The sequence below is a fragment of the Pleurodeles waltl genome, chromosome 5 (assembly GCF_031143425.1).
Source record: "Pleurodeles waltl isolate 20211129_DDA chromosome 5, aPleWal1.hap1.20221129, whole genome shotgun sequence".
Taxonomy (NCBI): domain Eukaryota; kingdom Metazoa; phylum Chordata; class Amphibia; order Caudata; family Salamandridae; genus Pleurodeles; species Pleurodeles waltl.
In genome coordinates, this window is record NC_090444.1 from 856,938,639 (window position 1) to 856,955,603 (window position 16,965).

General features: G+C 46.7%; 1 protein-coding gene across 1 annotated transcript in view; it reads right to left on the reverse strand.

Moving 5' to 3' along the window:
- LYST (lysosomal trafficking regulator) overlaps positions 1 to 16,965 on the reverse strand; it is a 2,674,875-nt gene that overhangs the window by 444,861 nt on the left and 2,213,049 nt on the right. The window contains 1 exon segment of the mRNA XM_069234946.1: positions 15,086 to 15,226. Within this exon segment, the coding sequence (XP_069091047.1) occupies positions 15,086 to 15,226 (141 nt within the window).

The following is a 16,965-nucleotide window of genomic DNA, read 5'->3' on the forward strand; positions in this document are numbered from 1 at the left end:
TAGGCGCCTATTTGTTTTGGGCCCTCCTTTGACCTCTGCACCTGACAGGCCTGTGTTGCTGGTGCAGTGGCTTTGGGGTTGCCTTGAACCCCCAACGGTGGACTGCCTATGCCCAGCAGACTATGTAAGTACTTTACTTAACTGAGAAACTAACCAAAACTTACCTCTCCCAGGAACTGTTGATATTTGCAGTGTCCACTTTTAAAATAGCTATTTGCCATTTCAACCAAAACTATGTGTAGTATTGTTTTAAATCAAAGTTCTATACTTACCTATGTGAAGTACCTTGCATTTTATGTACTTACCTCAAATTTGAATCTTGTGGTTCTAAAAATAAATTAAGAAAAAATATTTTTCTATATAAAAACCTATTGGCCTGTGTTCCTCATTTATTGCCTGTGTGTGTACAACAAATGCTTATCACTACCCTCTGATAAGCCTACTAGTCGATCACACTACCACAAAATAGAGCATTAGTATTATCTAATTTTGCCACTATCTTACCGCAAAGGGGAACCCTTGGACTCTGTGCACACTATCTCTCACTTTGAGATATTATACTCAGAGCCAACTTCCTACAGAGCATTTGTGCTCTCTGGGGCCAGAAACAAAGCCTGCACTGGGTGGAGGTGCTACACACCTCCCCCCTCCAGGAACTGTAACACCTAGCAGTAAGCCTCCAAGGCTCAGGCTTTGTGTTACAATGCCCCAGGGCACTCCAGCTAAAGGAGATGCCCGCCCCCCAGACACAGCCCCTACTTTTGGCAGCAAGTCCGGGGAGATAATGAGAAAACCAAGGAGGAGTCACCCTCCAGTGAGGACAGCCCCTAAGGTGTCCTGAGCTGAGGTGACCCCTGCCTTAGGAAATCCTCCATCTTGTTTTGGAGGATTCCCCCATTAGGATTAAGGATGTGCCCTGCTCCCCATAGGTAGGAGGCACAAAGAGGGTGTAGCACCCTCCAGGACTGTAGCCATTGGCTACTACCCCCAGACCTAAACACACCCCTAAATTGAGTATTTACGGGTGACCCAGGAGCCAGGAAAACAGATTCTTGCAACTTGAGGAAAGAAGAAGGACTGCTGACCTGAAAGCCCTGCAGAGACGACAGAAACAACAACTGACTTGGCCCCAGCCTTACTGGCCTGTCTCCAGACCCAAAGAACCTTCACAGCGACGCATCCAGCGGGACCAACGACCTCTGAGGACTCAGAGGACTGACCTGCACCTAAAGAACCAAGAAACTACTGAGGACAGCGGCTCTGTCCAAGACTACACCAAAGAAGCCATCTCAAAGAAGGCTCCAGCCTCACTTCGGAAGCGTGAGACTTCACACTCTGTACCTGATGCCCCAGCCTGTGTCCAGAGAAACCAACACTGCGGAGAGGACCTGTTAGGCGAATCCAATGACGTGGACACCCTGAGTCAACCTCCCTGCATCCCCCACTGTGACGCTTGCAGAGAGGATCCAGAGGCTCCCCCTCACCGCGACCGCCTGGAAACAAAGGGACCCAATGCCTGGAAGAAGCACTGCACCCGCAGCCCCCAGGACCTAGAGGAACCAACCAACGGTGCAGGAGTGACCACCAGGTGGCCCTTATCCTTGCCCAGTTAGTGGCTGGCCCGAGAAGCCCCCCTGTGCCCTGCCTCCATCGCCAGAGTGACCTCCGGTCTCTCCACTGATTTCTATATACAACCCGATGCCTTGTTCACCCACTGCACCCGGCCGCCCCTGTGCCGCTGAGGGTGTATTTTGTGTGCCTGTTTTTGACCCTCTCCCAGTGCTCCCAAAAAAAACCTAGTTTGCTCCCCGAGAATGCAGGTACTTACATGCTAGCAGACTGGAACCAGAGCTCCACTGTTCTACATAAGCCCCTATGATATTTGGGCCCTACTTTGACCTCTGCACCTGACTGGCCCTGTATTGCTGGTGCTGGGTGTATGGGGTTAAACTGAACCACCAACGGTGGGCTGCCTATGCCCCGGAGACTGAACTTGTAAGTGCTTTACTTACTTGACAAACTAACCTTTACTTACCTCCCCCAGGAACTGTTAATTTTAGCAGTGTCCTCTTTTGAAATAGCTTATTGCCCTTTTTGCCAAAACTATGTACATTACTGTTTTCATTCAAAGTTCCATATTGACCTATGCAAAGTACTTTACAATTTATGTACTTACCTAAATTCTGAATATTGGTGTTCTAAAATAAATTAAAAAAAGAACATTTTTCTATATAAAACCCTATTGGCCTGGAGTTAAGGCATTGAGTGTGTGTTCTCATTTATTGCCTCTGTGTGTACAACAAATCCTTAACACTACCCTCTGATAAGCCTACTCCTCAACCACACTACCACAAAATAGAGCATTAGTATTATATAATTTTGCCACTATCAACCTCTAAGGGGAAACCTTGGACTCTGTGCACACAATCTCTCACTTTGAGGTAATATGTACAGAGCCAACTTTCTACATTGGTGGTAACGGTGGGATCTAAGATTTTGCATTTGCTAGACTACTCAGCCAATACCTGATCACACGACCAAATTCCAAAAACTGTCATGAGAAACTGATTTTTGAATATTTGGCTATTTTTCTAAATTTTTAAAAGTCCTGCTATAGCTTTGTGTAAGTCACTGTTAGCATTTCGTTTTAAGTTTAAAAGTAGTTTAGAAGTAGTTTTTAGTTTCTTAAAGCATAATTCCAACTTTTAGAGTCAAAATAAGTAACATAGATGAGATGGTGATGGAACTCAACCTCAACCCTCACCTGCATCTATAGATGTCAGAGCTAAGGTCTCTCTGTAAGATAAAAAAGATATACACTGGGTCCAACCCTACCAAGGCCAAGCTCTAGCAGCTCTTGGCAGAGTTAACAAGGGACCACCCCTCTGAGATGGAGGATCTTCCCTCAGATGGGGAAATTAGTGAACAGGAGGATGAACTCATACCTTGTGTCCTAATTAGGTAGGACAGGGCTCCTAGATCACTGTCCCCACAAATCATAGTCAGAGAGCCTGGTTCTTCCACAGGGGAGTCCAGTACCTCTGTAAGCAATGAGGGCAGCCTCAATGAAGAGGACATCCTTTAGAAAGGATGGTTAAGAGATTAGCTTTGGAGAAGTAGCTCCTGGCTATAGAAAGGGAAAGAAAATAAATGGATTTAACACCCATAAATGGTGGCAGCACTTTAAATAGGGTCAGAGAGAATACTGACATCCTAAAACTCCCCAAAAGGATTGCAACTAAATATGAAGAAAGTGATGACATCACCAAATTGTTCACAGCTTTTGAGAGGGCTTGTGCAACTATAAAAGTAAGCAGATCTCATTGAGGATCTCTCCTTTGGGAAATATTCACTGGAAAGTACAGGGTTAGACTCCTAACACTCTCTGGTAAAGATGCAGAATCCCATGACCTCATGAAAGCTACCCTGATTGAGTGCTTTAGATTCTCAACTGAGGAGTACAGGAATAGGTTCAGGAGATCCTCACAAAACATCGAGCCAGACCTGGGTTGATTTTCTTGACTTCTCAGTCAAAACACTAGATGGTTGGATAACTGGCAGTGGTGTAAGTGATTATGATGGGCTGTACAATTTGTTTATGAAGGAACACCTGTTAAGTAACTGCTTCAATGACAAACTGCATCAACATCTGGTAGACCTAGGTACTATTTCTCCCCAAGAATTGGGAAAGAAGGCAGACCACTGGGTCAAGACAAGGGTGACCAAGACTTCCGCAGGTGGTGACCAAAAGAAAGGGGTCACAAAGCCTCCCCTGGGGAAGGGTGGTGAGACATCCAAGGATAAAAACAAAGAGTCTTCTACAGGGCCCAAAATATATGGTCAGGGGGGTGGGACCAAGCCTCTACACAGTCCACAAATGTATATAAGGGTAAAAACTTTGATCCCAAGAAGGCCTTGTGTCACAACTGTAGACACCATGGACACGAAACTGGAGACAAGGCCTGTCCCAGGAAAAGTACCACAACTACTACTCCAGTTAGCACTGGAATAGCCAGTCTCCAGGTGGGATCAATGGTGTGCCCAGAGCAAATCAGGGTGCACAATGAAGCAACTTTAGTCTCAGAGGGTGGGGTGGATTTAGCCCCACTTGCTGTCTGGCCGCCTAACATGCAAAAATACAGGCGGCAACTCTTGATAAATGGGAATAAGGTAGAAGCCCTGAGAGATACAAGTTCTGTTGTCACCATGGTGACAGAAAAAATGGTTTCCCCAGGCCTGTACCTGGCTGGACAGACATTTCCAGTCACAAATGCTGACAATGAAACTCAAATCCATCCCATGGCAACTATAACTTTAGAATGGGGCGGGGTCAATGGCCTCAAACAGGTGGTAGTCTCCTCTGCAATCCCAGTAGAGTGTTTGCTAGGGAATTATCCGGAGTCCTCAGCATGAGCTGAAGTAGAGCTCAAGACCCATGCAGCCATGCAAGGCATTCCTGAACTCGTGTGTGTCAAGACTAGAGCGCAATGCAGAGTACAGGGTGAAAAAGAAGTGTTGGAGTCTGGAATAATGGCCCAACCTTCCAAGAGGAAAGGAAAGAAGACTTGGGGACCAGCTTCTTCACAGAAGAACGAACAAGACCTCTCTTCTCAGGAAGATGTCCTATTCCCTGAGGGAAATGAGTCCATGGAGCTGGAGCCTTATCGGGTAGATCTCTTGGGTCCAGGGAGACCCTCAAGGGAACAGCTGTGTCAAGGACAGAATACTTGTCCCACTCTTGAAGGCCTAAGACAGCAACCTGCTGAGCAAGAAAAAGGTAATGTAGGGGAACCCACAGGGTCTATTGGGAACATGGACACCTTTACACTGAGGCATGAGATCTCAAACCTGGTGCCACTAGGAGAGTGGTAGTGCCTCAGGAGTTTAGGAAGTTCATTCTGACCTTAGCCGATGACATTCCTCTTGCTGGGCATTTGAGACAAACCAAGACTTGGGAGAGATTAGTCAACCATTTCTATTGGCCCAGTATGTCCCAGAAGGTAAAGGAGTTTTGCAGCTCATGTGTCACCTATCAAGCAAGTGGCAAGACAGGTGAGCATCCAAAGGCCCCCTCATTCCACTTTCAGTGGTAGGGGTCCCCTTTGAGAGAGTGGGAGTAGACATAGTGGGTCCACTTGAAACTCCCATAGCATCAGGGAACCAATATATACTGGTAGTAGTGGATCATGCTACCAGGTACCCTGAGGCAATTCCCCTTAGGTCCACTACTGCCCCTGCAGTAGCAAAAGCACTCATAGGTATTTTTACCAGAATGGGATTTCCTAAGGAGGTGGTTTCTGACAGAGCTACCAACTTCATGTCAGCTTACCTAAAACATATGTGGAATGAGTGTGGGGTGACTTACAAGTTCAGCACACCATACCATCCATAAACCAATGGTCTTGTAGAAAGGTTTAACAAGACATTGAAAGGCATGGTAATGGGGCTCCCTGAAAAACTCAAAAGAAGATGGGATGTCCTCTTGCCAAGCCTGCTTTTCGCCTACAGAGAGGTGCCACAGAAGGGAGTAGGGGTTTCCCCATTTGAGCTTCTGTTTTACCATCCTTTAAGGGGAACACTGGCACTTGGGAAAGAAGGCTGGGAGAGACCTCTCCATGAACCTTTGCAAGATGTAGTGGACTATGTACTAGGCCTCTGCTCAAGGATGGCAGAGTACATGGAAAAGGCAAGCAAAAAACTTGAGGCCAGCCAACAACGCCAGAAGTTGTGGTATGACCAAAAGTCTGCAACGGTTGAGTATCAGCCAGGGCAGAAAGTCTGGGTTCTGGAGCCTGTGGCTCCCAGAGCACTCCAGGACAGATGGAGTGGCCCTTACCCAGTGCTAGAGAAAAAGAGACAGGTCACTTACTAGGTGGACCTGGGCACTAGCAGGACACCAAAGAGGGTGATCCATGTTAACAGCCTCAAACTCTACAATAATAGGGCAGACTTAACCATGCTGATGGTTACTGATGAGGATCAGGAAGCAGAGAGTGAACCTCTCCCTGATCTCCTCTCAACTGACCCTAAATATGGCTCAATAGATGGAACTGTCTAGCCATACACCCTCTCTGGCCAACAGCAAGCTGACTGCAGGCAAGTCCTCCAGCAGTTTGCTGAGCTCTGTTCTTTTACCCCTGGTCAGACACACTTGTGTACCAATAATGTGGACACAGGAGACAGTTTACCTGTCAAGAATAAAATATTCAGACAGTCTGACCAAGTCAAGGAAAGCATCAAAGTGGAAGTCCACAAGATGCTGGAATTGGGAGTGAAAGAGCACTCTGACAGTCCCTGGGCTAGCCCAGTGTTTTTGGTCCCCAAACCTCACACCAAGGATGGAAAGAGAGATTTTGTGTGGACTACAGAGGGCTCAACTCTGTCACCAAGAAAGATGCTCACCCCATACCAAGGGCAGATGAATTGACTGACAAATCAGGAGCAGCCACATTCTTAATTACTTATGACTTGACAGCAGCGTACTGGCAAATTAAAATGGCACCAGGACCAAAAGAAAAGACAGCATTCTCTACACCGGATGGGCATTATCAGTTTACTGTTATGCCCTTTGGCTTAAAGAATGCCCCTGCTTCCAAAGGTTGCCCAATCAAGTCTCTGCTGGTTTTGGAGTCCTTTAGTGCAGCGTATCTTGATGATATTACTGTCTTTAGCTCCAACTGGCAGGATCACCGGGTCCACCTGAAGGTTTTGCAGGCTCTGCAAGCAGCAGGCCTCTCTATCAAGGCATCTAAATGTCAGATAGGGCAGGGTACCGTGGTTTACATAAGACAACTTGTAGGTGGAGGCCAAGTACGACCATTACAACCCAAGATACAGACTATTCTAGACTGGGAAGTTCCAAAAACCCAGACTCAAGTCAGGGAATTCCTTGGCTTGACTGGCTACTATAGTAGATTTGTGAAGGATATGGATCCATAGGGACACCCCTCACAGAACTGACCTCCAAGAAAATGCCTAGAAAAGTTAACTGGACCGTGGAATGTCTAAAGGCCTTTGACACCCTGAAAGAAGCTATGGGCTCAGCATCAGTTCTGAAAACTCCAGATCATTCTAAGCAATTCATTGTGCAGACTGATGCCTCTGAGCATAGGATAGCAGCAGTTCTTTCCCAAACCAATGATGATGGCCTTGACCAGCCTGTTGCTTTTATTAGCCGGAGGTTACTCCCCAGGGAGCAGCGTTGCAGTGTCATTGAGAGGGAGGCCTTTGCTGTGGTTTGGTCCCTGAAGAAGTTGAGACCATACCTGTTTGGTACTCACTTCACAGTTCAAACTGACCACAGACCTCTCAGATGGCTTATGCAAATGAAAGGAGAGAACCCTAAACTGTTGAGGTGGTCCATATCCCTACAAGGAATGAACTTTGTAGTGGCACACGGACCTCGTACTGACCATGCCAATGCAGATGGGCCTTTCCAGGTTCTTCCACTTAGAAAATGAAGACTCTCTTGGGAAAGGTTAGTCTCATCCTCTTTCGTTTGGGGGTGGTGGTTGTGTAGGAAAATGCCACTGTTGGCATGGTTACCCCCTAACTTTTTGCCTTTTGTTGATGTTAGTTGTGATTGAAAGTGGGCTGGGATCCTGCTAACCAGGCACCAGCACCAGTGTTCTTTCCCTAAACTATACCTTTGTCTCCACAATTGGCACAGCCCTGGCTCACAGATAAGTCCCTTGTAAGTGGTACCCCTGGTACCTAGGGCCATGCTGCCAGAGAAGGTCTCTAAGGGCTGCAGCATGTATTATGCCACCCTGGGTACCCCTCCTCAGCACATACACACTGCCTCACAGCTTGTGTGTGCTGGTGGGGAGAAAAAGACTAATTCGACATGGACTCCCCTCAGGGTGCCACTTCCACAACCCACTGCCTGTGGTATATGTAAGTCACCCCTCTAGCAGGCCTTATATCCCTAAGGCACGGTGTACTATACCACAGGTGAGGGTATAGCTGCATGGCCACTATGCCCCTACAGTGTCTAAGCCAATTCTTAGACATTATAAGTGCAGGATAGCCATAAAGAGTGTATGGTCTGGGAGTTTGTCAAACACAAACTCCACAGTTCCATAATGGCTACATTGAATACTGGGAAGTTTGGTATCAAACTTCTCAGCACAATAAATCCACCCTGATGCCAGTGTAGAATTTATTGAGAAATACACACAGGGGGCATCTAGTGCTAGGCTGACCAATTTCAGCCAGTCTGCCACATCCAGACGGGTTTCCGGCCACAAGGGGTAAGTGCCTTTGTGCACTCTGTGACCAGGAACAAAGCCTGTACTGGGTGGAGGTGCTTCACAACTTCCCCCGTCCAGGAACTGTAACACCTGGCAGTGAGGCTCAAAGGCTCAAGGCTGGTGTTAGCGCCCCAGGGCACTCCAGCTAGTGGAGATGTCAGCCCCCCCACCAGACCCATCCCCCACTTTTAGCAGCAAGTTCAGAGGAGAAATTGAGAAAAACAAGGAGGAGTCACCCTCCAGCCAGGACAGCCCCTAAGGTGTCCTGAGCTGAGGTGACCCCTGCCTTAGGAAATCCTCCATCTTGCTTTGGAGGATTCCCCCAGTAGGATTAGGGATGTGCCCCCCTCCCCAAAGGGAGGAGGCACAAGGAGGGTGTAGCCACCCTCAGGGACAGTAGCCATTGGTTACTGCCCTCCAGCCCTAAACACACCCCTAAATTTAGTAATTAGAGGTGACCCTGAACTCAGGAAATCAGATTCCTGATGACCTAACAAGAAGGACTGCCGACCTGAAAATCCCGAAGAGAAGGAAGACAACAACTGATTTGGCCCCAGCCCTACCGGCCTGTCTCCTGATTCAAAGAACCTGTACCCTCCAAGCCCAGCGACCTCTATCGACTCAGAGGACTGCCCTGCAACTACAAAGGACCAAGAAACTCCTGTGGACTGCGGCCCTGACTAAAGCAACAAGAAGAAACCATCTTTAAAGGGACTCTCACCTCACTCCAGAAGCGTGAGTCCCCACCACTCTGCACCCAACGTCCCTGGCCTGTGTCCAGAGAAACCAACGCCGCAGAGAGGACCCCCAGGTGACTACAACGACGTGTCCACCCTGAGCCAACCTCTCTGCACCCCCACGATGACGCCTGCAGGGGGAATCCAGAAGATCCCCCTGACCGCAACTGCCCGGTAAAAAGAAACCCGACGCCTGGAAGAAGCATTGCATCCGCAGCCCCCAGGCCCGTGAAGAACCAACCACCGGTGCAGCAGTGACCATCAGGCGGCCCTCACCATTGCCCAGTCGTGGCTACCCTGAGAAGCCCCCCTGTGCCCTGCCTGCAGCGTCTGAGTGACCCCTGTGTCCCTCTATTGATTCTTATCACAAACCCGACGTCTTGTTTGCCCAGTGCACCCGGCCACCCCTGTGCTGCTGAGGGTGTACTTTGTATGCCTACTTGGGACCCCCTCCTCCACCAGTGCTCTACAAAACTCCCCTGGTCTGCTCCCCGAGGACGCAGGTACTTACCTGCTTGCAGACTAGAACCGGAGCACCCCTAGTCTCCATAGGCACCTATGTTATTAGGGCCCCTCTTTGACCTCTGCAACTGACCAGCCATGTGTTGCTGGTACTGGGTGTTTGGGGTTGACTTGAACCAAAGACTGAACTTGTAAGTGCTTTACTTACCTCAAAAACCAACCTGTACTTACCTACCGCAGGAACTGTTGAATTTTGCAGTGTCCACTTTTAAAATAGTGTATTGCCATTTTATGCCAAACTGTGTATATTACTGTTTTGATTCAAAGTTCTATGTATACATATGCAAAGTACCTTACATTTTATGTACTTACCTGCAATTTGACTCTTGTACTTCTAAAATAAATTAATATATTTCTATATAAAAACCTACAGACCTAGAGTTAAGTCTTTGAGTGTGTGTTCTCATTTATTGCCTGTGTGTGTGTGCAACAAATACTTAACACTACCCTCTGATAAGCCTAACTGCTCAACCACACTACCACAAATAGAGCATTAGTATTATCTATTATTGCCACTGTCAAGCCTCTTGGGGAACCCCTGGACTCTGTGCACACTATCTCTCACTTTGAGATAGTATATACAGAGCCAGCTTCCTACAGGCACCATTTACTAGGGACGTACAACGTTAATTAAAGAGTTTGCCAATTGTGCAAAACAACTGTTCAGTTTTGGGGGAAGTGATCTGGAGTGGGGGGCTGGTTTGGAGCAGGGATCCAGTGCACTAACAATCAAAGCCACATCAGAAACCAAGCAAAAAGTGGGGGCTAACCATGTCAAAAATTTTGCTTTCCTACACGTGTCCCACAGAGCTTGGGAGTAATGGCCCAAAAGGCAAGTGGTGATCACAGACCGCAATGCCAGGATGGCATAAAAAACATAATCTTCCCAAAGGAATCCAGCCTCTTGGAATCCCTAGCCAGGGGAGCAGTAAGGAAGGACCCTTGGTAAATTGAGGCTTAGCCACCAAGCCCTCAAGGGTAGGGTGTTGCATGAGGAAGCTTGGGTCCCCAGGAGTGGGGAGATGGCAGCAGGCAATCATCCTATTCACATAAGCCCCTGTGCTGGGTGTGGACCAGATACCAAAAATAAAATTTTAGGAAAGTGTCCATTTTGGCATGCTCACCTCCACACCACCACTTTTTGCCTGATATCTGATGCTAACTTGATTGAGTGTGGCCTAGGATCCTGCTAAACAGGCCCCAGCACCTGTGTTCCTTCCCTAAGCTGTACCATTGCTTCCACACCTCTGGCACACAGCTAAGTCCCTTGTAAAAGGTACTGGTGGTACCAAGGGCCCTGTGACCAAGGAGGGACCTTAAGGGCTGCAGCATGTATTGTGCCACCCTAAGGGACCCTCTCGCAGATTGTGTGTGCTGGTGGGGAGAAAAAGGTAAAGTCGACATGGCACCCCTCTCAGAGTGACAAGCCCACCAACCACTGCCTGCGGCATAGGTACAAGCATGCCTTGCAACCCTAAGGTAAGGTGCATTATACTACAGATGAGGGCATAGCTGCATGAGCAATATACCCCTACAGTGTCTAAGTCCATTCTTAGACATTGTAAATGCAGTGTAGCCATATTGAGTAAATGGGCTGGCAGTTTGTCATTACGAACTCTACAGCTCCATGATGGCTTCAATGAAGGCTGGAAAATTTGGTATCAAACTGCTCAGCACAATAAACCTACACTAATGCCGTGTTTTCTATGCTCATATCCCCCACCACCCACCCCGCCAGGACTCTATGGACGGATATGGAAAACTGCACTGTCAACTTTTGAAATAGACAATTGCTACTTATTGTAAACGGCATTATCTGCTAAAACCAAACAAAGTACATTTGATACATATGCTTGATACCTACTTACAACTGTACTTACCTACAACAATTTCTTCTGGTTCTAGTCATAAAGTAACAAACTATTTGTTTTCTAAATAAACAAATTTGGCCTGGAGTTAGTAATTAAGGGTAAGCCTCAGTTATTGACTGTGTGTGAACAACAAATGCTTTGCACTACTCTCTGATAAGCCTAAGTGCTCGACCATACTACCACAAAAGAGAGCATTCATATTATCTATTTTAGCCTCTGTTAAACCTCTGGGGAACCCCTGGACTCTGTGCACACTATATTTCATTTTAATATAGTATATAAAGACCCAGCTTTCTACATTGGTGGATGAGTGGTGGGGTGTATGACTTTGCATTTGCTGGACTACTCAGCCAATATCTGATCACACAACTAAGTTTCAAAATTGCCTTTAGATTCAACTTATTTTTGAATTGACAGTTTTTCTAAATTGTTTTTAGACTCCTGCTAGGGCCTTGGTTAAGTCCCCTTTAGCATTTCTTTTTAAGTTTTAAAAGTTACTGAACTTAGGGGTAAGTAGCTATAAGTAGTGTTTACTTCCTAAAAGTAATTCCGAACATTAGTAACAAATTGAGCAGCTCGGAGGACATGGTGCTGGAACTCAACCTCACTCCTTACCTCCATCTTGGGATGAGAGAGCTAAGGTCCCTCTGTAGACTGAAACAAATCAAAACTGGTTCCAACCCTAACAAGACTAAGGGGGTTATTCTAACTTTGGAGGAGTGTTAATCCGTCCCAAAAGTGACGGTAAAGTGACGGATATACCACCATCCGTATTACGAGTTCCATAGGATATAATGGACTCGTAATACGGCTGGTGGTAAATCCGTCACTTTTCCGTCACTTTTGGGACGGATTAACACCTCCTCCAAAGTTAGAATAACCCCCTAAGTGCCAGGAGCTCTTGGCAGAGTATTCTGAGGAACACCCTGCTGAGGAGGAAGTCCTCCCCTCAGATGGGAAAGAAGTTAGGGATCAGAAGGATGAACTCCCCCCTCCTAACCCAACTAGGGAGGACAGGGCCCCAAAGTTCCTTTCTCCAAGGACAGTGCTCACACGATCTGGGTCTCCCACAGGGGAGACCAGCTCCTCTGGGAACATGGAGGGCAGGATGACCAAAAGGTTAGCCTTGGAGAGACAGGACTGGTATTCAGGGGGCATCTCTAAGATGCCCTCTGGGTGCATTTTACAAAAAATCCCACACTGGCATCAGTGTGCATTCATTGTGCTGAGAAGTTTGATATCAAACTTCCCAGATTTCAGTGTAGCCATTATGGAACGGTGTAGTTCGTGGTTGACAAACTCCCAGGCCATATACTCTTTATGGCTACCCTGCACTTACAATGTCTAAGGTTTTGCTTAGACACTGTAGGGGCATAGTGCTCATGCACATATGCCCTCATCTGTGGTATAGTGCACCCTGCCTTAGGGCTGTAGGGCCTGCTAGAGGGGTGACTTACCTATGCCACAGGCAGTGTGAGGTGGGAATGGCACTCTGAGGGGAGTGCCATTTCGACGTAGTCATTTTTTGTCCCCACCAGCACACACAAGCTGTGAGGCAGTGTGCATGTGCTGAGTGAGGGATCCCAAGGGTGGCATAAGACATGCTGCAGCTCTTAGAGACCTTCCCTGGTAACAGGGCCCTTGGTACCAGGGGTACCACTTACAAGGGACTTATCTGTGTGCCAGGGCTGTGCCAATTCTGGATGCAGTGGTAGAGTTTAGGGAACGAACCCAGGTGCTGGGGCCTGGTTGCATGATCCCAGAACACACTCAGTCATGTTAGCATCAGGCAAAAAGTAGGTGGGGAAGTGGGGGGGGTAAAAAGGGTCACTTTCCTACAAAAGGCTCCACAGGGCTTAAAACCTGTCTTGCATGACGACATCCTCGACACACCAGGAGGTAAACCTCAAAAATATTTTACAAAAAATTACAAAATGTCAGTCAAACACGACTGAGAGTTAGCTCTTCTTTCGGATCAGTGCTGCCTGGTGCAGTAACAAAAGAACTGACTTTGGTGTCCCTGGGTGATGCCTATATAGGAACTGAGATGTAATTACCAGCTCGGACAATGCTAACAATGGACGTGGAGCCAAACAATGCCACCTACCCTGCCCAATGAAAAGACTTATGAGGACAAGCAGCTCCTTTTTCTCTAGTCTGACCCTGTTGGTGTGCCTATGGGCCCCGAGGATCAAAACAGGTCTCAATAATATCTTAAAAATGTGTTTGTTAGCATCAGCTTGAGCATATAGTGGCTGCTCACCTTTGTTCCAGAGTTGTGTCATTTGGTCTACACAGCAGATTGCTTCAGGAGTTGAGGTACATTTTTCTTTTACTGTAATGAGGTGTTGAGTCTGTTGTCGGTCTGTGTCTATCTGCATCTCCAAGGATCAAATCTTTTGGTCTAGTTTAATCAGGTGTGCCTCCAAACAGTTGAGGTGATACGCTGGTATCTAATCGTGACTTTAGATAATTCCCACTCTATTAAGGCAACCACTGTCTTATTATAATTTCCATCTAAGTACAGTTTCATGCCCATCGCTAGACTATCTCTGAACACTCTGCCTTACAATATGGTTACAATATGGTTTCCATATGGGACTACTGACTGACTTTTGCCCAGTTCGAAATTATTTATCAAAGGATTATAAGTAATTTTTCCTCAGATATTGGGCATACGTAGCCATTTCAACAGAACACATCATATAGGCCCTCATTTTGAGATTGGCGGTAAAAAACGCCTACTGCCATGGCAACGGCTGCCAAAAGACCATCGCCGCCGTATTATGACCACAGCCAGATTTCCGCCAGAAGAATGGCGGAAACCAGGCTGTGGCCATGTCGGCGAATGGCAGTAAGGTGGCCCTGCTGCCACCAGTAGCGCCACACCGGTAATCCGCCGCCAGCAGTGTTATGACCTATAATGGTGGCAGCAGTGCCCTGTCCCGTCTCCCACTGGAGGACCCCTGAACACAGGTAAGTCGGGTCTCCGACAGGGGAAAGTGGTGGAGGTGTTGTGTGTGTGTGGGGGCGTATGAATGTTTGTGTGTGCGTGGATGCGGGTGTGTGTTGCGTGTTGAATGCGTGTGTGCGTGTATGGAGGTGTGTGTGTGTATGTTGTGTTATGTGAATGCGTGTCTGTGTGTATGTATGAAACTGTGTGCAGATGTGTGTGTGAATGAATGTATGCATGCATGGATGCATGTGGGAATGGGTGTGTGTGTGTGTGTGAAGGGGCGTGAATATAGAGGGGGTTCAGGGGGCTTTGGAGAGGTGGGGGGGTCTAACTGGAGTTAGGGGGGACCCATATCAGTGACAGGGAAGGAATTCCCTGTCACTTATACTGCCTACTGCCATGGTTTTCGTGGCGTTAAGGAAGCCACGAAAACCATGGCGGTAAACTGGTCATAATCCCGCAGGCGGAAGAGTGACATCTCCAGCCCGGCGGCTGCTATCGCCGTGGGGGTTGGTGTGGTACACTGGTAGGTTGGCTTCAGCCAACCTGCCAGTGTCACAATATGACGATAAGTACTGCCAGTCTGTTGGCAGTACTTACCGTCATATTAACGTCGACCGCCGGGGTCGTAATGACCCCCATAGTCTGTACAACGCAAAAAGGTTAATGACATGAAACATTGGAAAGGAAAAACAAAGTGTAGACAAGTCCTTCTTTACTGAATTGTGAGAAAACAATCTAACATACCTTCTCTATTAACCAGGAACTCTGGCAGGTAAAAAAATTCTGGAATCAGCTCTTTCACATCAGTCATAGATTCAAAGGATGAGAGACGCCAGGTTGTGTCCATTGAGTGAAAGGTTCTATCTGGGATGTCAAAATTTTGATCTGGAAATAATTAAAGGAAAATCTTTGTAATCCCAATAGAAATCTTTAACACTGAATAACAGGCACTAGAGCAATGTTTAGGGTGAAACAAAAATTTTGTAACCATTTTTACAGTGGGGTTTTTGGCCAGGGGCCATAGTTAAAAAAAAGTTATTGACTTTCTGAAATATCTCATTGCTACTAAACAAATATGTGCAATGAAAGGCAACTTTTAAGAGGAAGAAGGACTGAGCCAGCAGAAAAGAGCAGCACGAGGACAAAGAGGGATACAAAGATAGGTATACAAAAGGGAAAGGGACAAAGATGCAGAAAAAGGAAACAAAGAGGGAGAGTGTGTATTACTTTAATGTCACCTCATTCCCAGAAGGCATTTTGTAGCACTACTGATATCCCCTCTTCCAGTCTGAACCCAGATGTCTGTCAGAAAGCTTATCATTTGGACAAAAAGTCGGTCTTATTACTGCCCGTTATACTAGCAGATTGAGTGGTACAAACACAGAGCAGGAAAAGGAGAACTGAGCTACAGTTTTCTGTGCAAAACAATAAACCATTTGAAAGGAAGTTTATTATTTTCCTTCACTAATTCTTGCCGTTGACTCGTGACCCCCCACCTCCAAGATGTTGCTTATGAATGGGAGGTTCAAAATGAGTCTATAGTTGGCTATCAGAAGAGTGCAGGCTTTTTTATTCGGAGTGATGACAGCTTGTATTAGGCCATTATGGGCTTCAATTTGTTGCATGGGTACATTTATAATATTTGCAATATCTTGGCTTTTGAAGAAATAAACAAGTCACTTACCATCATTAATGCCTTATGTGGTAGAAACTCTATCTGCAGATTCCTTACCTTAGAATAATCCCCAGGCGTCTGACTGGATCCAGAATTTTATTTGTAACCAATACCCCATATCATATTAATTTCTTTCAATGCACAAGACTCAAAAATTAATCAAGCAATACAAATAGAGATAAGCAAAAATGCTGCATACACTGAGAGCTTTCACAAAATAAGTAATAAATAGCAATACTGGACTTGAATACAACTTTTTAACCCAACAAAAAGGAACCCATATAAATAGTACCAAAACAAATGAATGACATTATTATGTCAAGATGTACAAGTTACTTACCTTCGGTAACAAAATATCTGGTAGAGACATATTCTAGTTGCAGATTCCTTACATTTGAATTTTCCCAGGGGTCAGACTGGATCCGGAGATTTTTCTTCGAGCAGTACCTCTGCCCGTCGTCAGGTGGTGTTGGTCGACTCTGCGGGTGTTGTTGGCGTCGTGCTCACCGTGATGACGTTGCTGTCGTATATAGGCGCCACCCCAGTGCGCGGACGTCAGTTTCTTTTCACGACTTTCCACACCAGTAGCGCGGAGCCATGAAGTACACAGAGTGGTGCGGCAAAACTAGGGCCCTCAAGGGACAGTTCCTGTCCCTAGAAATCAGTTCGCAGTGCGGGAAGGATGGGCGGGTCGGTAAGGAATCTGCAACTAGAATATGTCTCTACCAGATATTTCGTTACCGAAGGTAAGTAACTTTTACATCTTATAGAGACTTCTAGTTGCAGATTCCTTACCTTTGAATAGATACCCGAGCAATACCATCCCCGGTGGTGAACCTGTGAACCAAGATCACACCAAAACGTCATGCAGGACAGAACGGCCAAAGTAGCAGTCCCTTCGGACCTGATTGTCTAGGCAGTAGTGCTTGATAAAAGTGTGCAGAGATGC